The sequence below is a fragment of the Manis pentadactyla genome, chromosome 4 (genome assembly GCF_030020395.1).
Source record: "Manis pentadactyla isolate mManPen7 chromosome 4, mManPen7.hap1, whole genome shotgun sequence".
NCBI classification, from domain to species: Eukaryota; Metazoa; Chordata; class Mammalia; order Pholidota; family Manidae; genus Manis; species Manis pentadactyla.
The window spans coordinates 140,716,721-140,743,680 of record NC_080022.1 but is presented as its reverse complement, the minus strand read 5'-3'; the positions used below and the strand labels follow the sequence as shown (position 1 = coordinate 140,743,680).

The window sequence follows — 26,960 nt, the reverse complement described above, 5'->3', positions numbered from 1 at the left end:
GAAGGAAGAGACAGTTGAGTAGAGGTCAGGGCTGTGGGCTAGTGCTTGGTGGATGACGTTTTTTCCAGGACAGCCTTCAACCACTTCCCACTTTTCTAACCCAGTGAAAACCACTGGGGGATGCTTTCCATTGCTCCCTCCAGAGGCATGGGGACTTGTCTCTGGCCCTGGGCAGACAGGGCAGAGAGCACAGGACACAGTCTGTCCTCCCCAGACAGGGTGGCCACCTCTGCCCAAGGTGACCCATCCTTGCTGGTCCTGAGACTCCTGCCCCTGGCCAAGGCTGGTCTGTGTTAGTCTGACCATTCTCCCAGACTCAGCCCTGGACACAGAGAGGCAACACTTCAAAGGGCAGTCACGTCTGCCTGCAGGAAGGATGGTGCAGGAAGTTATCACCACTACTACTAATACTGAAGATAGCATTCACTGACCTCCGGTCCTGGGTCACAATAAAGTGCCAAGAACTTTATAGCATTGTCTCATTTAATCTTCACAAGACAATACCCTGCAAACCAGGTACTCTAATTAACCCCATTTTAAAGGTGGAGAAACTCAAGTTCAGAGAAATAAAGTCAATCCTAAGATTTGAAACTTTGGGCCTGGCCAGATCCCACATGCTTAATCAATGCACTTGGAGGTGAAAGGCTTGGCCACTGACCCTGGGAATGAGCCCTTCCTACCAGCCTCCACTGAGCAAGGATAGCCACTAGCATAGCCAGAAAGACCCTCAGTGTGGGCTCTGCTGGGGCAAAGGGGAAGGGGAAGCTGGGACTTGGGTCCTGGGATAAGGGCTATGCTACCAATGTTACCAGCCAGTGTGCCTGAGACATTCTGTGGAACACATCAGTCAACCACTCCTAATGCTGTGTGATATTGGACAAGCCACCTCAGCTCTCTGGGCTTCGGTTTTCTCAGCTGAACTGTAAGGTCCCTTTCCACATCAAATTTGAAAGAGCCTACAAATCTGTCAAAATCACACAAATCCCCTTCTGGTCCATACCAGAAGTGAGGGGCATGCTCTTCCTCAGACTCCATCCTCAGGAGTTTTTGGTGCCACCAGCCATCCCAATCCCAAGGAAAACTAACACCTCTATACATCTTCTCCACCTGGCTCACCCACAGCCTGCTTCACAGGAGACCTAGGCCATGTTCACAGCCCCAGCATGCACAGCGACCCTCCTCCTCTCCAATAACCAGAAGGCTACGGGGTCTGGCTGGCTGCTGCTTGGGACAGTGTCAAGCCTGTCCACCCAGAGGGCGTCGCTGACCTCTACCACTCACCAGTTGGCTTTCTGTGAAGGCCTTGACCTCTCACATTTCCCTCCCTCCCCTGCTCAGAAGTGCACACAGCACAGGGGCTAAGGCATGCCTGCAGGTGTTGGCTATGGTGTGGTCTCTAACAGCAAAAAGCTAGAAGCAGCCTCTGTGCACGACCTGGACACTGGCAGTCATACAACGGGGCATTTTATAGCCATTACAACAGGTTTAGAATTATCGACCTAGAAAGGTGTTTGAGAGGTACTGTTAACTGAGCCAGACGGGACACATTTGCCTGAAAGTAGGAAAACAGAGAAGGATGTACAAAATGCCCTGGGAGGGATAAGCTTTCCCACACACCCCTCTGTGGGTTGTGGGATTATAGTGACTGTCTTCTTTTTGTCAGCCTGTGGTTTTCCGATGTTTTTTTGCCATGTGTTTGCATTATTTGGGAAGTTCAAAATTTTTATTTGGTGGCTACTGAGATAAGCAACCCGTCTCCTGCCTGGTATGCAGAGCTCTGCAGCAATGGGGCTCTGGCCACTCTGCCTTTCAGCTGACATGCCACCGCCCCAGGCCACGAGCAGCTATCACAGACCACATCCTGCTCATCCCCTTGTTCTCCAGCATTTCGGACCTGCCTTTTCCTTCCAGGCCCTCCTCCCAGGAAGCCTTCCCTGGTGAGTCTGGTGAGCAGGGGGACCTCCCCTCCTGCCACCAGCCCTACTGGCACAGTGAAACTGTCTTCCTTGCCACCCTACACTGGCCTTTCACTTCTCCTGGTGCGTGGCTTCTCTCTCCCGTCAGATGGTAAATTTCCTGAGTGTGGATGGATCCTCAGCCTACCACTTATTCTCCATAGTCCGCGGTCCAGAGGGAGAGTTCAACTATTTAGGAAACAACTACCATGCACAGGGGCTCAGGTCTGCTTGGAGTGGATGGGGAGAAAAGGATCATGTATAAATGAGGCAGCAGATGAGAAAGAATGCATACAGAACTAAGTTCCCTGACCTTGTACTCTGGCTGTGGCGTGGGCCACATCAGCAGCCCAGGAAGACAGATGTCTGACCCCAGTGGGGATCCCCAGACCCACCACTCCTCCTCCATCCACAATGTTGCTTTGATTTGTGCTTTGGCTCTTCACCTGGTCAAGTGGTTGATGGACTTGGGGTTGTCCCCAAGCTCTGGTCCTCTCCGAAGGAACTTGAAAGTACATGGGCTATACCTCTGAGGACCTGCCCTGCCTACAGCCCCAGCCCCACCAGGTATTGTACCAAGCACACTCCTGTCTCGGGGCCTTTGCACATGCTGTTCCGTCTGCCTGGAGAGCTCTTCCCAAGTAGAAGCAGCTCTGATAGCCGCAGAGAGCCCTCTCTCACTTTACTTAGGCCTTTGCTGAATCATCACCTTATCTGAAAGACTTCTCAGCCAGTCTCTCTAAAATAACAGCTCTCTGGTTACTCTGTTCCTTAATTAACCCTCTGGTAATTTTATTCTAAGTACTTACCCCCACCTGACAGAATACAGTTCATTGTCTATCTCCCTACACTAGAATGTAAGCTCATAAAAATGGGGAACTTGGAGTTTATTCATTGCTTTGTCCTCAGTGCTAAGTCAACAGTAGCATATGTTCAATAGTTGTTAAATGTCTGTCAAATGGAGAGAGCCCTTCCATACCCCTCTTGGCTGACAGGATAAAAGCATCGAGCTCAGCCATGGACAGACAGTGCATTGGTAACTGATGTGTAACATGGTCTGACATGGAAAAACATGGTTGGCTCAGCTAGGGTCTTCCTTCCAGAAATAACGCTAGAAATACTAAGAACATGAGACACTTAGCAGTGAGAGGAGGTGAAAGGCCATCTTAAAGAGTAAGCAGCGCTGGGTGGTCACATTGGGCCTATTGCAAGGTGACAAGTCATGGGTACAGAATCAGGAGCAGCTGGGTTGGGTGGGGGGAGAGGCCAGAGAGGCACCACAGAGAGGCTGCTACTTCTTGTCTTGGAGGCTTCAGAGAGCAGGTCACCCATCTTCTTACAATGATCCCCCATTTCCAACTGAGCTACCCTGAATCCCTGCAATCAGATTTGTCCATGGGAGGCAGAAATACCAGCCCACCAGGGGCATGGGCCAATTACAGGAGGGTGATATCCACTGCTGCCTCAGGCAGCCCCAAGGCCAATGACAGCCCTGCGATTTGGTGGCAAAATATCCCGCTTGGCTGGTGCATTCTCCGAGCGTGGCTCTGTGAGCTGCCCCTGTCTCTCTGCCTCTGCTCAGAGATTCCATTTTAGCCACAGGCCTGGGCAACAAACTGGGAGCCTTCCCCGCAAGGAGGGCAAGCAATTCAGGCTAACAAGTCATTTTTACAGACAGGAGAGAAGACAATGCAGAGAATCCTCAGCCCAGGCACCGCCTGGGCTCAGCTTTCCCTGGCAATCGGATCTCCTCGTATTTGGTCCAGCCTCGCTTGAACACTTCAGCTCTCTGAAGCCCAGTGTCCACAAAAGGTTTTCACTTGCCACAGGATCAATAGTGCAAATTTTGTTCCATAAAAAGCTACCAAGTACAACCCTAAACTTTTCTGAGTGAGGGTTTTGAGTAATGGAGGGATGGGATCCCATGGCCTTACAGAATCTGAACACAGGGTAAAGCCTGGATTGGGAGAAGGCAAGAGTAGGAGCAGGGAGGCTCCCCTTGGGCAGGGAGAATATGGTGGGCTGGGCTGGCTGGAGGCAGGAGAGGAGGGGTGAAGGACGCCCAGGGAGAACAGTGGTGCTTCACAGTGAACTAATGGGAAAGGGTGGGCTGAGGGGGGCCATCCATGGGTCCAGCTCCTGAGCTGAGGGTACCTGGGAGGATGACGGGGACAGATCCGGGGGGACATGGGGAGGAAGTGGGTTTGCTGCATAAGTATGAGCAGTTTCAGATGTGCCGAGCCTGGGGGGCCTGTGTGGGGCAGGGTTGGGGGGTCAGGGGACAGATGTCTCTGGGCCTCAGAAAAAACATTTCGGCTGGAGCTGCACTGTGGCAGGGTCAGCAGATGGGTGCTGCAGCCGTGGGCATGCTGAAACCCCCAAGCCAAGCATGGAGTAAGACAGGCCCAGGAAGTGCTCAGGGAGGCATGCATTTGAGGGTGGCAAGAGGTGGTGAGGCTGGCAGGGAAGGCTGAGAAGGACCAGCCACAGGAGGAGAAGAAAGACCAGAGGAGCCACTGCCGGGAAGCCAAGGGGAAACCATGGCCAGCAGAGTCAAATGCCACCAGAAGGTCAGGTGAAACAAGGGAAGTATCTGGTTAGGGTCAGCAGCAAGTGAGAGGGTGACAGTCGAGTGATGGAGGAGACACCCAGAAGCCTGGTTGAGAAGTGCGAGGGAGGTGAGGGCAAGGAGACTCCAAGTGCAGACAGTTTGTCCCAGGGAGGTATGTGGTCACAGGGGCCCAAAAGGGGAGGTGGAAACAAGCCACTCCCCCAGCAGCAGAGAGCGCTTAAACCTCAGGCCTGTGGTCAGGGCAATGTACCTTCATTAGCACATAGCACACAGCACAGCACACCCAATGGCCTTCCTGTGTTCCCTGTCTTGCTGGAGAGACTACAGGGGGACTCCCTCATCTCCAAACTTGGGGGGCTGCCTGGGTGGCCATGAGGCCAGAGGAGGAGACCCCTTACCCCAGCTCTGACCAGGGCCACCTGTGCTTATCTGTTTTATATTCTGAGCTCTGACATCAGATATTATTTGAAGAAACTGTTCTGCTGGAAAACATTTGAAAACCCACCAGTCTAGTCATATTACAGATGGGGAAACTGAGGCCCACAGAGGCAAAAATGTGCCCAGGGTCTTAGTGAGTCAGCCACAGGGATGGAACCAAAGTAGGAACTCAGATTTGGTGTTCTTTCCACAATACCCCAGTCCCCAAGAAAAAAAAGGCCATTGCCAGGCCAAAGCCAGGGTCACACAAGGCCTCTGTTAGAGGCAAAGCCCAGCAGCCAGTGAAGACAGAGACAGACAGGAGAGTAAACACCAGGAGGCATGAGGCATGCAGCTCATGTCCAAGAGGCCGCGCGTGCTGGTGCAGGAGCAGAGTTGCCTCCCCCCAGCGTTTGGCCTGCCCAGGCTGCCCCACTGAGTGACCTACTCGGGCCCTGCCTCCCCTGAGGCTGGCTGGCTTCAGCCCAGAAGCCCACTGCACCCCATGCTCCTTCCTTCTCCCAGCCTGCTCAGACAAACCCATGAATAGAACATTAAAGGCAAAACCTTCTAAAAGAAAAAGCAGCTCCCTGGTAGGAGCCGCCCCACTAAATGTCAAATACAGAGCAAGGCTTCCTGCCTTGTGTGCTTCTTACTAATGGAAGCATCTGAGCCTCCATATCCCCATCATCCAATCACCCTATAAATAAATCATCGTAAGAAGAATGCCAATTTCCCTTCCTTGGGCCTCATGAATCTCTATACAAGCACAGGTAAAGGCCCCCTTCACTATGTGTTGGCCCAGGTGCCCAGAGGACAATTTTAGAGGCAGAGCAAACTTTCACACCACCTCGGCTGAACTGGAGGCCCAGCTTTTCTCCTGATTTGGAGACTTTTGCTCAATTTCAGATTGTAGATCTACCCTGACTGAGGTGCCAATGCCCTCTGAAATGAGCCCAGGAAGCCGCCAAGAGGCCCCATCTCTGGGAGCTGCAGTGGTCTGTCCCCTGGCAGACATGTGACAAGTCGTGCCCACCCATCCCTGCGTGGGTGACACACAGGCCTGCTCACTAAGCTTTGCTCCTGATGTGTGATGCACATAGAGCTGGCCTGCCCTCTCCTGGGGGCACCCCGCTGAGTGGCTCACCAATGCCATGTCAGTGGGCCCAGGACGCAGGTGCCAACACAGGCTCCAGGGCTGGCAGGTCGCGTGCCTGCACTCAGGGTGCACCACTCTGCACCAGTGGACCTCTGGCATGCACACTCCTGAAGGCTGCTGCATGCACCCCAGGTGAGTTTCTGCCTGCAGATAGACACACACACACACATACACACACACACTGAATTGTGCCAACCCTCTTGCTGTGCCAGCACAGAGGCCTCCAGAGTGACTCCTTAATCAGATAGCAGGGGCTGTTTGCAGTTTAGGTTCCCAACTTCGCTGACGGGTTAGACAGTAATCACAGGCTCGGAAGCACCCAGCACATGTATTGGATCAGACACCCTGCCTCACCAGGGTAGAGGGGAGCTCCTCACTCAGACGTGGGAGAGTGCCTTTCTATACCCCAACATCATCCAGACTCTCCGCCTTCATCATCTTTTCCAAACCAAAGGGAGAACTGACCCCTCTGGAACTCAGCTGCGGCAGGAAGCGGTTAGGAAGTCCCATTTGGCGGACAGCTCTGCAGTTACCCTCTGGCTAGGGCTGGCTGTGGGAATGCCCCCAAGGAGGGAGGGAGCACTCCAGAGGAGGAGAGGCTTGCCTGCCACCTGTCACTCACCTGGGTTGGCATGTTCTGGGGCCACCAGTTCATCCTGGAAGGGGAGCCAGGGAGAGCAATCTATGGGGAGAGCCCAGATTCCAAATAAACTATGGTCCCTCCAGGGCATGAAAGCAGAAGGGATGGTGCTGGCCCATTGCCCCATCTCTGCAATGAAGAAACCAGAGCAGGAGACACGAGGTGAGGTGTGTGTCTGTCCAGACACAAAGCACTCCTGGAGGAACACCAGAAGGGGTGTGCATGGGAACAACCAGGGAGCTCTGTAACAAGATACAAATGATTCAGCAGTGCCCAGCACCCTGCAAACAAATGTCACATAAATCAAGGCAGATGGGCACACAAGACAGTGGAGCTTAGAGGTCGAAAAAGCAAGGGAAAGAGTGGGGTGGCAGTCAAACCTGGGCTTGCATTCTGATGCAACAGTGTGCCAGGTGGGTGACCCAGGGCATGGGACTTCCTTTGTCTGAGCCTCAGTTTCTGTGTCTGTAGCAAGAGTGAGTGTAGACTGAGTTCAGACTGTGGAGATTGCATGAGATAAGGTGCAGAGCACACTTAGCTCGGCCCATCAGTTATAAGCAGCTACTGTCAGCATATGGACAAGGATTGGCATAAGTGGGTCCAAGGCAGGTGGGAAACAACAGCCCATTCCTTGCTGCCTGTTTCCAGCTGGCATCCATACCTTTTCCTGGCAGGTTTGACCAGGCATGCTCTGAGACCCAAGGTGGTCCGCCTTGCTGTAGGGATGGATGTGAAGTCAGCTGTGCCTCTTTCCCCAATCCAAACATACCTAAGGAGGTCCCTGCTCCCAGGCCCCAGAGACTTGGGCTGGGGTCTCCCTAGGTCTTCTCCCAGGCCTTGAGGAAGCCCTCACCCTGGTGTCCCTGCCCCAATTCTCTCTGACTCCCTTCCACCCAGTGTGGCCTGGCCAGCACACCCCAAGGAAAGGCTGGCTTCCAGCACTCTGCGCAGAGGTCCTGCCTTCTGCTGTCCCTGGAGGCTCTGTTCCCGTTTCGCCAGCTATTTTGTTTCTTCAGCCATCTGTTCCCTCCCTGTCATCTCCTCTCTGCTTTAACCTTAACCACTACTTCACTGCAGATGGTACCAAACAGATCCGTTCTTGACATCCTTCAAGATGCCTGCTCCCTCCTTCTCCTCTCTGGCAAATGAACTTCTGCTCTGCCCTTTTTCAGGCCCTGACTCCAAAGCTTGGAGTTGGACTCACCCCACAAGCCTTCCTCCTCAGTCCCATCTGCTGTCAACTCTACCACAGGTCAGGGGGCAAACACCTACTCTTTTGCCTGCCTTTTCCTTTTCCTAATGAGACTTCCTCTTTTCAAACTTGACCAAGAACCTCTCCTATCCACCTTCTGCTCTGGTTATCTACCTGTTCCCCATAAACGGTGCCGTGTAACCTTCCAGACAGCTTAGGACTGGCAGCCTGAGACAGAGACCAGCAACTCTGGGATCCATTCCTGCAGTGGGGGAGCCCGTGTGCCCACATAGGGTGTTTGGATCCTGAAGAGTTTCTCTGTAGAAAATGGACCTGGGAACTGCCGTGAGGAATTGGCCCCGTGTAGGCATGAAAGGAACCGAACCAGACCACATTTTCTACATGGTCTGAGCCCACAACGAGAACACCGCACTGCTTTCCTTGCTTTTATTCTGGTTGCTTGTGAGGCAATACATCCACGGGCTTACTTAGCAACTCACTCTGCCTCTCTTCTCTGTTAGGGTGTCCAGGTATTCCCCTAAAATTCCTCTTCTTGGCTTTTCTTTTCTGGCATAAGGACTGGGAGCTTTGCAGAAAAAAGCAGTCCAGAAGCTCCCAGCTAAAGAAGCTGTTTTGGTGAATGCAAACAGGTTGCATTCCTTGAGCAGGTCAGCATGGTCTGGGAAAATGGAAATTCCACTTCTGCACTTGGATTTGGGCTAAAACCCCTCATAGTTCATCCCTCTTGAGCAGGGCCCTTGTACTTCCCTTCTATACTGCCTCTGCAGCAGAATGAAGAGTGCCTTAGGTATCCATGGAACACTTTAGCCCCTCTCCCTTGGGGCTGAAAAGGGCCATGTTGACAATAGCTCTGAGAGATGGAGCCTGCTCACACCTGGCCACATGGAGACTCTCAGATCACCTAGGGAACCTCTGGATTCAAGTCAACCAGGCACCTGACAACCCCATGGTCCCTTCCCACTGCTTTCCCTTCTTCCCACAAAGGAGACCCAATCCAGCCACCAGTCCAGCCCATCTCGCTATGGAAACCAAAAGAACAAAGTCCATCTTACTGGGTTGCAGGCTACTTCTTGCTGAATTATTCAACGATGGCATTAACTTATAAATGAGTGTGTTTGACTGATTTTGTGGTGATGTACAGATAAATTCTAATGAAAGACAGCTACAAGATTTTAAATTATTAATTAGACTGCCACTTAACAAAGCCTATTTGGCACTCTATTTCCTTGCTTAACAAGACAAAAACTTTAAGAATAGGTTCTGTATTAGCCCAGAGGCTGTTGATTTGCATTCTGTTTTTATAGCTCTAACAATGAAAACCATAGATTCTGACCTTATGCAAGCCATTTCTGGCAAAGCAAAACCCCCAGCAGACTGCCCTTCCTTCCTGGATGGTACTGAGTGGCTCAGAGCCTCACTTGCCCTGCCTGCCTCTCATCTCTGACCAGAGGCTTGCTTTTTATATCCCTGACTCTGCCAAGTTAGGCCAGGAGACAGAAAAGCAGACAGGGCAGCTGCTGAAGCCTTCAGGTGCCACACCGTCAGTAGCAAGATCCACTGAGGACTTGGGGCTATTCTGGTTCACAGAGGTGTGGCTGTAGCCAGTAGAGTCTGTACATTAAAAGATGCAAGACAGCACCCCCAATTCCTAAAATGTCCTGCCAGGGGACAGCATGCAGCTTGCTGTCGTAGGACAAACAGAATCAGAGCGATGACCCTCCTGGTCCAATGTCTGCTCTTGCCTCCTTCCTCAAGGGTGTCAGGCCACTGAGCCTCCTAAACTCCACTCCTTTGTCAAGATCATGAGCCCCACCCTTTGCAGAAAGGGAAGGTTTTTTTTTTCTCTTGCTTGCTTCCTACAGGAACTAGGAGGCTACTCTTTCTACATCTTTCAAACCCTTTTCCAAACCTATGGAACTCTCTCAAGTCCAGGACCCCATGCAGGGCTCTGTGTTTTATAGTCAGGGAAATTGCGACAACTACCTGAGCCCAATTCTATGATGTTTTTTGCTTGGAGCCTTTGGGAACAATTTGAGAAGCAGAAACGTCAGTGGCCACCTCCTTTGGCATTAGCCTCAGGCATACCTTTGGCTTTGGGCACATACTCAGAATCCACACAGAGAATATGAATGTGTTGTATGCGTGTGCCAAGGAAACAAGTCCTAGTGAATCAGGATCAGGGGCCAAGGGAGAAAATTGCTCAGGAAACGACCAAAACAAAATTCCTTTGCTCACACATGTCCCAGCAGCAGGCTCCAGGCCACTAGAGCTGAGACCAGACCAGCAAAAGACTTCTCTGCTGTTTTCCTCTGGCCAACCCAGGTGGGGGGACCTCTTTATTGGTAGAACCTCTCCTGCCACCAAGCCATGCAGGATGGGAAAAATAGCCCGAGTGGCAAACACACGTGACTGCCAAGCCTCCAGTGGCCACCTCTTGAGCAGGGTAAGGGAGCCTCTCCCCTGGGAGCAGCCCCCAGAATGCACTGGGCGCATCCCAAGCTGGGCCTCTGGCTAGCAAGGAAGGGAGAGAAAGGCTCCTGGAGGCTGCCCAAGCCTCCCTGGGCACCTAAACCATATAAATAAAGTATGTGGGCTGCCTCGTGGCTCATTTTTAACTGTAAACTGCCAAAAGACCAAAAGGGAAATGAGATGTCAGTTCCTCTATTATCTCCATCACAGACCTGCAGCCCAGACGTGGTGGTCCTTTAAAACTGCCTGGGAAGCCTTCCCCACTGGGGCAAGTTTGCTTGCTCCAGACCCAAGCTCCTGAACCCGGGCCTCTGCACAGCTGGGTAAAAAGCACCCTCTGTGCAGAGGCACTCTGGCCAGCATTGCTGGTTACTAAAAGCATTTCTGGTCCCTTTCCACAGGGGAAAAGAACTAAGGTGTATCTGTTAAGTGGTTTCTCCAACCAACTGCAGAGACTTTTCCCACACCACAGTAAAAGGCAGTCGGCGGTTCCCTGGGCACCGCCCCAGCCCACGTGGAGGGCACAAGTCACATACAAGTTTATAATTATTAACACGGGGCAATCGTGTCTCCTCGATTGCCTGAGCTGCGCCGGGACCACCACGCAGCCCCTAGAGAAGGCGTGGTTTCTTCACCCACCTGTCCGACCTGCTTCTGGGGTCTCATCCAATCGCCCCTACATCTGCTCCTCTCCGCCCATCTTGGGTCTTCCCTTCCCGCTCCTCTGCCACCTCCCCCTGCCGGTTTTCTCCTTCCCCATCCTACTGTGAGGTCAGAATCTTGTGCTTACGCCACCTCGGTCTGTTGCCATGGAAACAGGGGCGGATTAAGGCTGGAGCGCGGAGCGCGGGGATCAGGCCCCTCGGCTACCTGAGCATTCACTTCAGCAGGCTCCCGCAGGGCCCGGCAGCCAGCCGCAGGCGCCGCAGCTTGCCCGCCACCCGGCTCCGGTCAGGAATGAACGGGTCCCGGGGGGGCGCCGCAGCACCCCACTAACCCAAACCCTAGACCTGGTAGGGGAGAAGGGCAGAAGCAGAGGCCGGGGCAGCGGGTGGTGGGGTCCTCGGGCTCACGGCGTGGTCACCTGCCCTCCGGGGGCCCTGGGGACGGCTCCCCGCTCGCAGCCACGTGGGGGCGCGGCGGGACTTCCCCAGCTCCCGCGCCAACTTTGCAGCTGTTGGCAATGATCCGGGCTGCCGGTCCGTCGTGGTGAGGTGGTCAGGGTGGGGGGCCGGCCCTCAGCAAGTTGAACCTCGCACCGGCCGCTCACGCTGCCCACACAGCCCGCGCCTTTGTAGCTCTCCGCTCCGGGCATAAGGAAAGTTTAAAGAACTGGACATTTGGCCCTTATCAACTGCCCTCGGCTGCTGGGAGCCCAGAGTCCATCCCTTAGGATCAAAGCAGGGATGCAGGGACGGTGCCGGCATCCAGGCCCTGCCTGTGAAGCTAAGGGCGCGCGGTTAGCGCCCCGTCCGCGCGGTGACTGACGGCTGGCTGCACTGGAGCGCCGGTTGGATCCGGCCCCGCCAAAGCGGCAGAAGCTAGCGACTTGTGCCAGCGCAAGGAATGGAGCCTGCAAGTGCAAAACTTTATAACGGCAAAGCAAAGGTCCCAGGAGGCTAGATCCGCTTCCATCACGGGCAGCTCACTGTGGTCTCGAAATGACCTCGTCGAGCCAGATCCCTAGGCCTGGCCGCTTAATCCACAGAGCAAACCCCTAGTCTCTCACCGGCCACAGACGGGGGCTGAGCTCTAGTTGCAAGTACTGGGCGGGTACATCCCGCCAAGCCCACCAGCAAGCCAGGGGCTCTCCCCCCGCCCGGAGCCTGGGCGCTGGGCAACTCTTGGCAGTTCCCGGGCTCGCAGCTCTGCCCCGTGCGCATCCAACTCCAACTTGCCCCTGCGGCTCCAACTCACCTTTGCGAAGCATGTTGGCCGCGGGGCCACCACTCTGAGGTCGGCCTAGGCGCGTTCCCTCCAGGGGTCCGGATTCAAATCCTTGGGCGCCGGCTGCAGCTAATCCGAGCGCGTTGAGGCGGGGGCAAGCCGGGGATCCGCTTGCGCCCGGCGGCCCCGTCCCGCAGGGGCATGGTGGGCCCGGGTCCCTCGCCGAGGGCAACGGCGCCCACCAGTAACCGTGGCACTGCCCGGCAGCCCCGCGCGCCCTCTTAGCTCCGGGACTATCAGCTTGCTCCGCGGAGCCAGCGGCCTGCTTCTGCAGCCCGGAGCTCTTTGCAGGCGGTTTTGAGTGGGGACGCCGCCCCCCAGTAGCCCGGCCGCAACCCCCTCCTCTCCGCCCCCTCGGGCCTCCGCCGCCGCCGCGGCTGCTGCAAAAGGGCGCTCGCACGCACCGCGGAGCTCCGGGGAAAGCGCCCGGCGCGCGTTTGCAGGACCGAGAGATCGGTGGAGCGGGGCGCCTCCCTTCCGCCCCCCTCCCCCGGCTTCCCCCACCTCGCCTCCTCCCTCCGTCCCTCCCTCGCTAGCTAGCTCCCTCCTTCTCGCTCCGCTCCCCGCCCCCGCTCACGGAGCGCTTCCCATACAAAATTTATGAAAGTGCTCTCAGCTCGCGGAGCCGAGCGCCGTCCTATTCCCAGGGCAGCAGCGCTCAGCCGCGCGGCGCCGCCTCCCAAGGTGTTTTCGCTGCTCCCGCCCCCGGGGACGATCCTCCGCCCATGTCCGTCCAGGTATCTGCCCCAGCCCGCGGGCCGGTCAACGGGCCACGCGAAAGCCCCTCCCGGACCCCCTGGGCTTCCCGGGGCTCGCACCCGCAGCCCAACCCCCGCCCGCTCGCCCTTCGCGGCTGGAGGTCACGGAGAGAGGCTGTTGGAAGCGTGCGCTCTGCCGCCCGGCTGGGACGGAGGACCGCCGCCCAGAGCCCGCGCTCACAAGTCCGCACTCCTCCCGGTCTCCTCTCTAGCCAGCTAGGCTTCCTCGGAGGCTCGACGGCTCCTCCCTGCCCAGGACCAAGCCGCCTCCCATCCCGTGGCCCAGGGCACTATTCTTTTCGGGGGTGGGGGTAGCGTACCCCGGGCTGGTCTAGTCTTGCCGCAAGCATTCAGGGAGGACCAAGTCGCAAATCCTAGAGCGAGAGAAGGGCCATTGAGAGGCTCAGGCGGGCTGTCTCCACCTAAGGGGGGATCTTTGATGTCCCTCAGTCTACAGACCCCGCCCGGGGTTTGTGGGGAAATGGATGAGGCACCGCCTAGAAAACAGGCCCTAAAGCTGAGTAAGCCCACTAGGCTGAGTAGAGGTTCAGGCCGGACGGTATTCTGGGTGGAGGCCAGCACCCCCTACTGGCCTGGAATAAGAGGGGCCCTGGGAGAGGAAAAAGTGGGCTAAATCATGTGCAGGTCAATCATGAGGGTCTATCATGTGTGGGGCACTACTGTTACTGGGGATTCAGCCGACAAAGAAGACAAAGTCCCTGCCTTTGTGGAGTTTATAGCTAATAGGGACCAGATGTGGAAAGTCTAGATGAGATGGTGCTTGATAGAAAAGCAAGCAGGGTATTGTTCTGGAGCTGATATGAGGGGACCAGAGAAAGCTGCTCTGGGCAGGTAACATCTAAGCAGAGATCTAATCGAAGTGAGAAAATAAGCTGTATGATTCCTTGGAGAAAAACTTAGCATGATAAGAGGTCAAAAAAGGCCAGTATCATTCATTCACTCATACATGCATTCAATGACCCTGAGGCTCCAGGTTTAAGCTAGCTACAGGCTTGGAATTCCAGAAATTTAAGGCATAGTTGGGGAAGAAAGACCCAAGCCATCTTAGAATGTGACAGAAAGAGATAAAACGTGTGGGAGGGGCTAGCTCTGTAAGAGGGTGAAGACCATCAGGGAAGGCTTCACCTTCCTGATGAAGAAGTGCCATTTAGGTTAGGTGTTGAGAGCTGAGATCATCAGCTGAGAAGGGGAAAGGCCATTCTAGGCTGGAGGGAATGTGCAAATGCTTGGAGGCAAGAAAGTAACATTGTTCTGAAGATAAAGTAGATTGGTCCATGGGAGGGGTGGGTAGGAATGGAAAGCGAGGCATTTTTTTCTCTTAGCCTTAACCAGCTGCAACTGACCCCATACCCTGCCAGGCAGACACTAAAGCTGAATTCGATGGCATGGAGAGCTGTAGAGGCCCCTCCACAAGTAAACTGAGGCCTAGGGAGATTGAACAACTTGCTCAATGTCACACAGCAGATCATTGCCAAATTGTGGGCCTGAATCAGGGTATGCTAATCCTCCTTCCACCTTCCCAAACTGCCTCCCCATGACCTGCTGCCCCACAAACTCCAGCATCCTAGGCAAAGTTGGCAGGGGTTGGGTGTGAGTGTGAAAAGCACAGTTATTTCAGGCCTCAGGAGGGATGGATGCTGCTTTGGAGGCCAGCCAGGGGGTGGGGGCGACTGTAGGCGGGTGTTGTGGTATAATATGGGGGTGCACTGTGCCCGCCTTCTTGTCAGGTGGTAATTACTCAGACTGCTGACTAACTCAGGGAGGGAGACCCCCACAAACAGATGGAGGTGTTCTCAGCCCAAGTTGGATGGCAGCTCCCAATGTCCTGCCCTTCAGGGTCTTGGGAGACATGTCCACATTTTGTCCTTTCTGCCTAGTTCTCCTGGACAACATCTGGTTTCCTAATGGGGGTCAGGGCGGCTCATTCAGCACAGAGACTGCGAGGCAATGTTACAAGAGGATGGGGGCCTTCCATCACCAATGGAACCCACCTCTGCCTAGGGAAATACCCTAAGGGGTGCCTGCTATGGTGAAGCCACTGTTCTGGAGCCAGTCTTTCCCCCTTGAAACTCACAGCTGCAGCCAGAGCTAAAGCTGCTTACAGGCTGGGTCTTTGTGTCCTGAAGGGAGAGGGCCTGGACTCAGGGGATCCCTGAATTGAGATCCTGCACCCTTAGGGTGCAGAGAACCTGGAAGGGATGGGAAAGTCTAGGCTGGACTCTTATCAAGGAGAGAGGTGTGTTTCTGAGACTAACATTGGTCACAGTCCTGTCCAGAGTTGTGATCATCCTAAGAAGATTGGTCCATGGATCGAGGGGCAGAGCACTGACCCCTTCCGGTTTTCTCCTTGGCTGCCCACTCCCAGCCTGCCTAGCCATCCCTCCTCTCTGGGCAGCCTCCCAGGCAGGGTCTGTTCCTGGCTGCTTGTTTTTCACTTCTCCCTACACCTTAATTAGGAGTTTCCAAGCAGGGAGGGCCTCCAGGGAAGCCCGAGGCCACGGAGCTGACTTAAAGGGCCAGCTGTGCTCACATCACCACCACAGAGAGCAAGATGGTGCCAGAGGGCTGGATGGGCAAATGGCCCCGGGTTAGGGGGAACATTGCTCTGTGGGGTAGACCTTGCTGAAGGCCTATCCTGCTGGAACTCTGCTCTTCAAAAGCCCAGGCTATCTCATTGGCTGCTCTGCCTTCTGTCTAGGATGCCAGGAGCTCAGGCCACTGAGCAGGAGAAAAGCTATCTAGGCCAAAGGGGCAGCTAAGCAGGGCAAATGCTGGCCAGAATCCAGGAACTTTAGGTAATCTGAGTTCTTGGTATGCCCCACTCTCCTAGGAAAGCATCCCTCAGGCTTGGGGCCTTCCTATGGTCACAGTTTTTCACATGTGAACCTTTTACACAGTCTGTTCTAAAGGGGTCAATGGCACCCAGGCACTCCGGAAAACAGCTCCAAGACACAACTTGGAGCTGGGCTGGTGAGAGCTGAGTTCTGTCCTCTTGGTGCAGTGGGATCCCTTGAGGTAGGGAATGTGGCCCCACTCATGGCTGCCACTGCTTACCAGGAGCGGAGACAGGGAGGGGAGCAGAAGAAAGACATGGTGTTGTCCCCGTTCACGACATTCGGCCCGCACAACTCGGGCAAGGAGTAAGCAAATGGGAGCATTGGTCTAAGAGTGCCAGGTAAGGCCAGCCAGGACGGGAGGAGAGGACTGGGTCACCGAGAGGGAGCGCAGCCGCGGTGATCAGGGACCACTAGGGGCTCTCAAGAGACTCGACCTTCGAGACTTGAGGAGGAACCCACGATAGCCCCGCCCCTATCTTCTCTTTCACGGTCCCCGCCCGGCAAATCCCCGCCCCTCGCTGGCCGATCGGAGATCGACCGCAATGTCTGCGCTCTCCGCGTTCTTCTGGTGCTGCCTTTTTGGTCCCCACGTGGGTAGGCCGGTAATGGCGGCGCTGGTTAAGTCCGAGGCTACGGAGCCCGGCGGTGGAAGCGGCCCTGGCAGAGGTGGGTGCTACAACGCTGAGGCCTGCGGACCTCGCTTCTCAGGGTAGAGCCGCCAAGTCAGGAACAGGACTAGCTCCCTTCCCAACGGCGGCGCTTCTCTCCGCCACACCCGGAAGACCCTGCGGTCACTCGCTCCGGGCGGCTGTCACTGGAGCCCAGGGGGACCGGTCTTCCAGTTGCAGCCTTAGGGCGTGATCGGGAGTAGCCCCTCCTAGGAGCTTGTAGTCCTCCAGCCGGAAAACTGCCCCTCTGCCTTGCTAGCAGACAGATGCAGGAAAAGTCACGGATAAGACGACCTGATGGGGAGGAGGGAAGGAGCCACGAGCCTTGCCGCGGCCATTCCACAAGTGGGCCCTCAGGGAATGCTTTCAGGAAAGAGGCGCATGGTTTCATTCTCCAGGCCCCTATTGAGCGCCCACTGAATGCCAGGCGCCCCCTAGGTGCAGGGACTAGACTACAGCCTTGCCCTCTGGGATCGCAGTCTACAGGGAATACTGATGTAAACAGAAGATCACAGCCACGTGATAGAGGAGGAGCCGCCTACTGGTCCTTGGGGTAAATTGAGCTACTAAGACTAGCCGCTCCCACACCCCAAGGAAAACAAGGAACTTGGGCCTGTCAGAGGAGTTTCTGTGAGGGTCCCAGGGAGTCTGGGCTGGTTGTTCCAAGGCCTTTGAAGAAACTCAACAGAAAGGACAGCAATGGTAACATTCAAATCTGGTCTCAGCATCCCAGCTAGCCATGCTAGTTCTCCACTGCACCATCACCAACACCACCCACCCCCATATACACAGAGGGTGAAGTATCAGATACTGGAGTATCCCTAATATCCTAGTAAGGGGACTTAGTACAAGTTCAGGCACATAGTACAAGTTCAATAAATATTTGTTTAATAAGTTAATTTCTTGCCTTGTCACATTACCAAATTGGCGCCTGAAGAGATAAGGGGGTGGGAGGTAGGTGGAATAATGGGACTAGGGAATGTGTTGAGTCAGTTAAATGTGAGGTGTTTATTTATTGCTCTTTTAAATGATGAGAGGGAAGGGTGCAGGAATTAGCCAGTGTGTACACAGTTGGTGGGACTCAGGTAAGGAGGGCAGTCTTTTAAATTAGTACAACAGTTTGCTTATAGATTCTCATATCTAGAACCTCAGAACTTCAAACTGTTCTCAGGGGTTGGGGAATGAGGGACGTTTTACCAGACTTCTTGGGCTGGTAGGTTCTTGGGTTTTCCTCAGAGTTGTTCTCTAACAAGGAGCAATGTGTGGGCTTCCACTGATTGGCCCCTTGGCTCAGCCCCCTTGTGTCATCTGTTATCCTGAGGTAAGGGGTGAACTGTACCCCATTTGTGGGCTCATGTCTTTAGTTCCTAATAATCTCACAACATGGAGATTATGCAGATTTCCTCTTGGCTTAATGAGCTGTCTTTCTAGCTTCAGGATGAACTCAGCAGGGAAGAAGTCTGGGCCAACCCCCTTGGCATCTGTGATCTGGACCTGAAGCTTGGATGGAGTTAACAGTTTAGCTGGGTCTGACTGTGGTTTAGGCCAGTTAATGACTCAGGCCTTGCATTCATCCTAGGTCGAGCCCCTCGGGGCCGCTTGGCCAATCAGATCCCCCCTGAGATCCTGAACAATCCCCACCTGCAGGCAGCCATTCAAGTCCTGCCTTCCAACTATAACTTTGAGATCCCCAAGACCATCTGGAGGATCCAGCAAGCCAAGGCCAAGAAGGGTGAGCCTCCAAGCTTTTGGGTTGGGGTAAGGGAGAAGAGGTTGCCTGGTCCAGCCTGGGGCAGTGTCCTCATCCCAGCCTCTTGCCATCCCTTTTGTCTCATTTCTGCTATGTCTTACAGTGGCCTTGCAGATGCCTGAAGGCCTCCTCCTCTTTGCCTGCACCCTTGTGGATATCTTGGAGAGGTGAGGCTTGGGGCACGAGAGAGGAAGCTGAGCCCAGATCTCCCCTGTGCCCATTACAGCTCTGCCTGTCTGAATCACTTTTTCCTTCTGGAACTCTGCCTTATCCTGCCCCTCCCAACCATACACAAAAGGGAAAATCCCCAAACTAAACTGCCAGCTTCTGAGATCCTGACCTGTGTAAATCTCCCCTACCCTAAAATACTTGGGAAGGAGGAGCGAGTCAATTCCAGGATCTTCAAAGCTGGGCCCAGAGCAGGTGGTGGGGCCTGAGGAGGAATCTCTGAATCCTCAAAACTGACCCTGTAATGGGCTGAGTGGTCAGCACAGAGTCTAGTAGGGGGGAGCCTTTTTTCACTGTTACAGTTGGGGGAAGAGCAGGGGAAGGGGGTTGGCAGGGAGAGAAGTGCTAGGAAACAGGATTCTAAGTTTCTTCAATACAGCGAGCCATCCTTAGGAGGGAGATGAGTGCTCAGCCATCTGGAACCAGCACAGGAACAGGGAGGCGGAATGGAGAAAGGGAGGTCGTCTCGTGACGGGACCCCCCCACTTCCCTGCTGCTGCCCTCCCCACACCCTGCTCCTTATCCACAGCCAGATTCACTTCCCTACTGCCACCCTCTTGCCTCTTGGGGATGCTCTCTGGGGCTCAGGCCAATTTGCATACATTTTAATCTATAAAAAATTAAGTGCTCTGGCTGACTCAGATGCCTGGGCTGCATTCTAAGGAGTTTAATAATCTTCTGTGCACAGCCTGATTTGGGGAAGGGGAGGGAGGGGCCACTGACTGGCAGCAACCCAGCTTTCCCCACCACATCCCTCGGAGAGGAATGGGAAGACCCCAGACACTGAGCCAGGCTCCATGCCCCAGGAGCGTGTCTCTCAGGGAAGACCGGGTCCTCTGGTTCATTCCTGTGGTAAGTTCAGGGGGTGCAGGGTCTTCCCCACCCATCCCCAGCTCCCAGTGATTCAGGCCTGGCAGCAGATCCCATGGCAATGTGCTGGCCACAGCCCACTCTTCCTGACGCATGGAGAGAGTGGGTGGTGCCATGTGCTGTGGGGGAGCTTTGCATGGGTACCCCCATCCTGGGCATAGAGGGCCCTGACTAAGGGTGGAGAGGTAGCAGGGGGTCTGGGCAGCAGGGAGGCTGTGTGCACCCACGCACGGGTGCCCACGCACAGTGCAGTGTCAGGGCATGGGAGCGGGTGTCTTTGCATCTGTACATGCACACTGCTCCAGGTGGGATGAGTCAGGGCATTGGAGGGCTATGTTTGACCCCATGTATGCTAGGCTGAGGGCTGGGGGTCCCCTTTGCAGTCTGAGCCTGGGTAGAGGAATCAGGGTGCCGCAGAGACCATCCTCATACAGCTGCAGTTCTAGGAGCTGCTGCCAGGGCTGGGGGAGGTGGCAGCTGGGCCCCTCCTACTCTTTGTTGGCAGAAGTGGCAGCTGCCAACCCAAGGGATTGGGAGAGGCAGAGAGGAGCTCTGCCCTGACAGCCCTTCACAGGGTTAAATCTCCCTCCCACCTCACTTTGTGTCACCCACTCTTGTTTCCCCACCCTCCATCCCCACAGGTTCACAGAGGCAGAAGTGATGGTGATGGGGGACGTGACCTATGGGGCTTGCTGTGTGGATGATTTTACTGCAAGGGCCCTGGGAGCTGACTTCCTGGTGCACTATGGCCACAGCTGCCTGGGTATGGCAGGCCAGGACACACCTGGTCCCTGGCAGGGCTGGTGGGGAGGCAGGACTGCATGTCAGTCTCTTATCACAGTGCCTTCTTGCCCTGCTTGTGGGCATGAGGTCCCTCCTGGTTTCTGGGATGACCTTGGCCTTCCTGCTCTGCATCCTTTGGATTTAATTACCTTGGAAACCATTCTGTTGTCCCAGATGTGGATGTTTGAAAAGCTGTTGGTAGTAGACTAGGCTGGGCCACCAGCCAAGGGACAGAGAAGGAGCTTCTCAGGGACCTGTAAGCCCCCACTCCCCACCCCTCCTTCTACCCCTAGGATGACGCCACTGGGCCTGCCTGTTCAGAGACCTTGGCTGGGCTAGGCTCTCTCCCCTGCCTTCCAGAACAAAGTCCTAAACTCTTCCCTCCTCCCAGTTCCCATGGACACTTCAGCCCAAGACTTCCGGATGCTGTATGTCTTTGTGGACATCCAGATAGACACTACCCACCTGCTGGACTCTGTCCGCCTCACCTTCCCCCCAGCCAGTGCCCTGGCCCTGGTCAGCACCATTCAGTTTGTGTCAACCTTGCAGGTAAGTGGACAGACAGCAGCCAGTCTCCGGGCTGTTCCTGGCTCTCCTGGTCGGGTGCCTCAGGCTGGTCCTCTAGTCCCGGCTCTCCCTCCCCAACCACTTGTTTCCCTTCCCTCATTATCCCTACAGGCAGCTGCCCAGGAGCTGAAAGCTGAGTATCGTGTGAGTGTCCCACAGTGCAAGCCCTTGTCCCCTGGGGAGATTCTGGGCTGCACGTCCCCCCGCCTGCCCAAAGAGGTAGAGGCTGTTGTGTAAGTGAAAAATGGGGAGGGGGGGCAGTCATAAAGACATAAGAAATGTGCGCTAGGAGGGTGCCTGAGGTTCACCATACAGGAAAGGAAATAGTCTAAAGCTCCTTAACCATTTGCTCAAGGTCACCCTGCAAAATGGAGACCAAAGAAGGTTTCAGGTTTCCTGTCTTTCCAGTGCTCTGTCCACCATCCAGAAGGCTATGCCCAGAATGGGACAGGAATCAGAGGGCCTGATGGGGGGGCTGAGGGTGGCCTAGAAATAGTGGGGATATAATTGGAAAAGATGGATGTGCACGCCCAGGCTGCAGCCCCATTAATTTACCATTCGGACAGCTAACAAGCAGGAGCAGCGTGTCTCCTGCCGCCTAATTATTTTAGGTAATGGAAATGCTTAATGTTGTGTGAATGCAGTCAGCCTCAGAGCCAACAGCTCCCCTGGCTGGGACTGGGGAGGGGAGCCCCATTTCCTGCTAATGGCAGGGAAAGAGGGAGGAGCACTCCCCTGACTCAGCCTCACCGGTGGGGCTGCGGATGCTGGTCCCACAGGCCTTGCTGCACCCACACAGGATGCCCCTGCCCCTGGACAGACCCCCACTGGGGCCTTCCCCAGCCCAGACCTGGCAGCCCCATCCCCGAGGGGCATTCCCTTGGGCCTGGGCCTGCATGCTTCTGAGCTCATAGATGCCTAGCTTGGGGGCTTCAAAGTATGTGTTGAGAGAAAGACAGCCTAAGTATTGTCCATTCCTAACCATTCAGTATGGTCACCAAGAGACAAGGAGCTGCCACGTCAGATTGTCTTCCATGCTGTGGCCTCTGCATGGCCTGGGATGGTAGGGACAGCATCTCCCAGGGCATGCTTGCAGCAGTGTGGTGGTTAAGTGTAGAGTCAAATCCCAGAAACACTGCACAAGTCCAGTAGATAGTATCTGTTGTTATAACTCAGTAACTGGACCCAAGAGCTAGTGTGAGCAGAGGGTACCTGTTGTATTCCCTGAAACCTCATTTACAGCATAGATGACACTCTGAACAGTGTTTCTCATGTCTATATTGAGCTAGAGGAGGGAGAATCTGTTCCCCTAGCTTCTGAGTTAGAAATCTCTAGAGCCCCAAATGGTTTTACCATGGCCTTGGCTGCCCCCTTTACTTTTCACCCAGAAGAGTGTGTGGGGCAGGAGGCAGTTCTTAGATTCTGTATTACATAACTAGAGAGGCCTTCCCGTTACCCATTTCAAACTCCTTATTTTATATGTGAGAAAACTAAGGCCTCAGGAGGTGATAGGATGACTTGTCCCAGTTCACACACATAGTCAGCACCACAGCTGGCCAAGAACTCAGTCCCTTGGATCTCCAAAGCTAGTGCCTCTGCTTCTGCTGCCCTACCCCACACTTAACCCCTTCTTTCCCTTGCAGATACCTTGGAGATGGCCGCTTCCATCTGGAATCTGTCATGATTGCCAACCCCAGTGTCCCTGCTTACCGGTATGGGCTGAACTGGGCTGACCAGCTGGGGGGAGGGTGGGATTCCCTGCCACTGAGACCCTCAGTCAGCCTCAACATCTTCATTCCCTGACCACTTAACAGCCCCCAGCCCTAAGGATCCGAAGAGCTTGGGTCCTGAATCAGTATCAGACCCAGGGTGCCTCAGGCTGGTCCTCTAGCCCTGGCTTTCCCTACCTGTCCTGTAGGATTCACACCAAGATCCTAAAGCCCACTCCCTCTTTTGCCTGCTCCAGCTGTGAGACTGATCTTCCCAATGACAGTCTCTGCTCTTGCCTAAGTTCCCAATTACCTACGTGGAGCCTGAAGTTTCAGGAGACCGAGGGGCTAAGTCAGGGAGCCATGTGTACAGCACATGTCCTGTGAGTGGCCATTACCACAAGCCTAATAGCTTCTTCTTTTCCAGATATGACCCATATAGCAAAGTCCTGTCCAGAGAGCATTATGACCATCAACGGATGCAGGCCAGCCGCCAGGAAGCCATCGCCACTGCCCACTCAGCTAAATCCTGGGGCCTTATCTTGGGTACTTTGGGCCACCAGGGCAGTCCCAAGATTCTGGAGGTCAGAGGGCTTGGGTTGGCCTTGGGAGGGCTACTGATTGGAAACCCAGCTGAGAAAATCAGTAGACTAAGGGATTTAGATTTGACTGTTTGATCTTAGTGACCCCAGCTCTCCTTCCCTCTTCCAACAGCACCTGGAATCTCGGCTCCGAGCCTTGGGACTTCCCTTTGTAAGGTTGCTGCTCTCTGAGATCTTTCCCAGCAAGCTTAGCCTACTTCCTGAGGTGGATGTGTATGTATCAGACCCAGGGCCGTTGCTGCAGGGCACCCACCTATGCTCTAGGAATCACACCAAGATCCTAAAATCCTCTCCCACTTTTGCTTGCTTCAGCTGTGGGGCTGATCTTGCCAATGACATTCTCTGCTCTTGTCTCAGTTCCTAAGTACCTGCATGGAGGCTGAGTCAGGGAGCCATGTGTATAGCACGATTGTTTCCCCACCTCACCTACCTTGCTATGACTGGCTAAAGAAGCTTAGAAGCTGAGTCCTGCCCAGCACATACTGAAAGCTGAAGTCCATGGGAATTGCTTCCAAGGTCATGACATTTTCATGTTTTCAGAGCACCCATCCAGCAGGGCTCACTACAACCGCAACAGCACAGTGGTTCCATGTGAGATGAGTTTGAGGGGTGGTTGGCACCTGCTCTGTACCTGGCACTAAATTTAATTCTGCAGATACTATCACAAATGAGCTGCCCAGGCCCTGACTTCAGAAAGCTCATAGTGGAGGAGACCAGAGAAAACAAGTAACACTACAGTGTTATTATTTTAAACAGTGGTAGGTGACAATCTTTACTTTAGAATTAGCAGTAAGCATTGATTTGTTGTGCTGGGGACATAGTCATGTTCTTCAGCATGCTGCCTAGGAGAGAGGGAAGACCCTGCCACCCTTGGGTCTGACCTGACTTCTCTTCCCAGGTGGGTGCAGGTGGCATGTCCACGCCTCTCCATTGACTGGGGCACAGCCTTTTCTAAGCCACTGCTGACACCCTATGAGGTAACACCAAGTTTTGAAAATCCTGGGAGAGAGTGGGCTTTGTATCTGGCTCTGTCAGGGGAGGGATCTGAAGTAGAGTGGGATGGGAGGGCAATGCTGAGCCACTTCTTAGCTGTGTGACCTTGGGCAAGTCCCTTATCCTCTACAAGCTTCACATTTCCTTTCTGTGGTATAATAGGATTCCCGTAGGATGTTGTATTGAGTTAAATAATCATGCACAGAAAAATGTTGGCAAATATTGTCCAGTTTTTCTCCCCTAGGCGGCGGTGGCCCTACGGGACATTTCCTGGCAGCAGCCCTACCCCATGGACTTCTACGCCGGCAGCTCACTGGGGCCGTGGACCGTGAACCACGGACGGGACCTGACCGCCCATGCCCCCGGCCGGCGGGCGCGGGGGAAGGTAGGCAGGGGCCCGAAGGAGGGAAGAAGAGAGGCCGCCGCCTTGCGGCAGCTTTGAAAATTACAAGGGAGCGGGGTGCAGGACGTCGCAGAAGCGGGACCCTGACCCAACTCTGCGATGTCAGGTCCAGGAGTCCACGCGTCCCTTGCCAGACACGGCTTGCGAGGGTTGCAGCTGCAGAGCCGAGAAGGTGACGCCGCCTGCTCCCTAAGGTACTGCTGGTTCTCAGGTATCCGCCTCTGCTCTGGCCGCGCCTCACCCTTAGCGGATGTCCGGGAACTTGTCAGGCGCGCTCTGAGGCCCTCCTTCAAGGTGGAGCCGGCGTTTCGTCACGCCCCTCAAATCAACTTCCGCTCGGGGGAAGCGGCTTCCGGGCTCTTTAGCGCCCTGCGCGGTGCCATGGCTGAGAAGCAGTCGCTGCGGCTGTTGTGCCTGGCGGGCTTCCGTCAGAGCGAGCGGGGCTTCCGCGAAAAGACTGGAGCTCTTAGGAAGGCGCTGCGGGGCCGTGCCGAGCTCGTGTGTCTCAGCGGCCCGCACCTGGTCGCGGACGCAGCGGGCCCCGAGAGCGTCGGGCCAGATTCCGGTGAGACTATAGCCTTGCTCCGGAAATGCACGCCGAGTCTTATCTTGCCTCGTCCCCATAACACCTTTCAGATTCCTCCGCCCCTTTATTTTCAGTTTATTCTTCCCACCATCCCATTTCATTCTACCCATACCCTCAATTTCTTGCACCCCAGGCTTCCACCTAGATCTCCCTTCCCCCTCCATACCAATCTGTTCCCCCGCTTATTTACCCCAGCCTTTCTGTCGCCTCTTTGCCTCTCTGCCGTTCCCAAACCCTCCCTTTCTTCATTTCTTTCCCCCTGGATTCCCCCTTCCCCTAACCTTATTTTCCCCATCATATCGCCGTAGGGCCCTGCCTTCCGGAGGAGCAGCCTCGAGGCTGGTGGTTTTCAGAACAGGAGACAGACGTTTTCTCTGCACTGAAAGAGCCCGCGGTGTGCAGAGGTCTGGAGGAAGCCCTGGGGACGGTGGCACAGGCGCTGACCAACCTGGGGCCTTTTGATGGGATCCTTGGTTTCAGCCAGGGGGCCGCGCTAGCAGCCCTGGTGTGTGCACTTGGCCAGGCTGGGGATTCCCGCTTCCCCTTGCCACGGTTTATCATCCTGGTATCCGGTTTCTGTCCCCGAGGCCTTGGCTTCAAGGAATCCATCCTGCAGGGCCCCTTGTCACTGCCTTCGCTCCATGTTTTTGGTGACACTGACCGCATCATCCCCTCTCAGTCAAGTATGCAACTGGCTGGCCGATTTGCTGGAGCCATCACCCTCACCCATTCTGGTGGCCACTTCATTCCAGCAGCTGCACCCCAACGCCAGGCCTACCTCAATTTCTTGGACCAGTTTGCAAAGTGAAAGATCCCTTATATCCCCTACATGACCTTTGGGCAGCTTCTGTAGTCTCTTCCCTCCCTTTTTCTCTCCCCTGGAACCTCAATGCTGATAGAGTTCCTCACCATCACCAATTAAGAGACAAATATGAATTCTTTAGATTTTACAAGCCCAGCTCTGCACTCAAGAAAAAAGGGAGCAGAAGATCTTAATGGACTTTCATCTTAACATGTGACACACATGAAAAAGGCCAGTGGAGCCCTAGATGAATGGAGGGTAACATGGGAAAAGCTGGGGCTGGCACCACTGTGACTGCCACACAATAAAGTGTGATTTGGATTTTGAGCATCTTTTTCCTGATACACAGAAAAAAACCATTTTATAATGGAAATATGGATTCCTGGCCATCCACAGAACCAGTTAGGAGCTCCCAGGACAAGTTCATGCATATGTGCATATATACACTCACATTTTTGGTGGAAGTTTTAAAAGTCCCAGGCTAAAGGAAAGGAAGCCTCGGTGGCTGAATCAGGGAAGAATTTACTTCCGAGAAGTTTTGGGAAGAGATCACCTGACAAGGCTCTGCCTGGGCCACACTGAGTTTAGGCTTCTATTCTGATTTCTGAGAGTTGTGTGCTGGCCTTCTGTCAAACACTGGCTTCTTGTGTTCTCTGCTTTCTCTTGCATAACTGCTTTAACCCACTCTGGGCTGTGAGCTTGAAGGGTGGGATGGTGCTAGACTTTGGATGGAGACCAAAGAGCACAGAAGAAATCCTTTTCCAAAGTTGACCCCATTTGCAGCATTCTGAGATTGATGCTACTGTATAGTGATCACAGCCAAGGTTAAGTAGCCCATCTGATTTGAAGGTGCACTTGCTCCTAGTCACTCTGAAGACTGCCTGCTTTAGCCATTTCCCCTACTTCCAGTTCTTCCACCTGCCGCCCACTGCTGCCTTCTCTGGAAGATCACACCAGACCTTAATAGCCCTCAAGCATTTTTGCCCCCAGGAAGTTTAGTAATTGAGTATA

The 26,960-nt window shown here is 54.5% G+C and overlaps 3 protein-coding genes across 4 annotated transcripts in view; 2 read left to right on the top strand and 1 right to left on the bottom strand.

Moving 5' to 3' along the window:
• RTN4RL1 (reticulon 4 receptor like 1) overlaps positions 1 to 12,865 on the bottom strand; it is a 63,494-nt gene extending 50,629 nt beyond the window's left edge. Inside the window, exon 1 of the mRNA XM_036906168.2 lies at positions 12,343 to 12,865. Coding sequence (XP_036762063.2) covers positions 12,343 to 12,355 — 13 coding nt within the window. The 5' untranslated portion in view covers positions 12,356 to 12,865. The remainder of the gene's footprint in view (positions 1 to 12,342) is intronic.
• Positions 12,866 to 16,496: 3,631 nt separating this feature from the next.
• Positions 16,497 to 26,270, top strand: DPH1 (diphthamide biosynthesis 1). 2 transcript variants are annotated; one of them, XM_057501052.1, is made up of 14 exons: positions 16,497 to 16,654; positions 18,236 to 18,388; positions 18,510 to 18,573; positions 20,146 to 20,267; positions 20,679 to 20,836; positions 20,966 to 21,087; positions 22,498 to 22,566; positions 22,991 to 23,147; positions 23,278 to 23,378; positions 24,064 to 24,142; positions 24,403 to 24,543; positions 24,668 to 24,755; positions 25,456 to 25,652; positions 25,827 to 26,270. In XM_057501052.1, exons 1-12 carry the CDS (start codon positions 16,531 to 16,533, stop codon positions 24,752 to 24,754), a joined length of 1,377 nt encoding a protein of 458 aa, XP_057357035.1. In that variant the 5' UTR covers positions 16,497 to 16,530; the 3' UTR covers position 24,755; positions 25,456 to 25,652; positions 25,827 to 26,270. The 2 variants fall into 2 exon arrangements, with proteins under 2 accessions (XP_057357035.1, XP_036762061.2); XM_036906166.2 differs by having other exon boundaries at positions 24,668 to 24,772.
• On the top strand, positions 24,810 to 26,270 carry OVCA2 (OVCA2 serine hydrolase domain containing). Its single transcript, XM_036906167.2, has 2 exons — positions 24,810 to 25,126; positions 25,456 to 26,270. The coding sequence occupies exons 1-2, from the start codon at positions 24,943 to 24,945 to the stop codon at positions 25,953 to 25,955; spliced, it is 684 nt and encodes a 227-aa protein (XP_036762062.1). The 5' UTR covers positions 24,810 to 24,942; the 3' UTR covers positions 25,956 to 26,270.
• Positions 26,271 to 26,960: the final 690 nt, after the last annotated feature.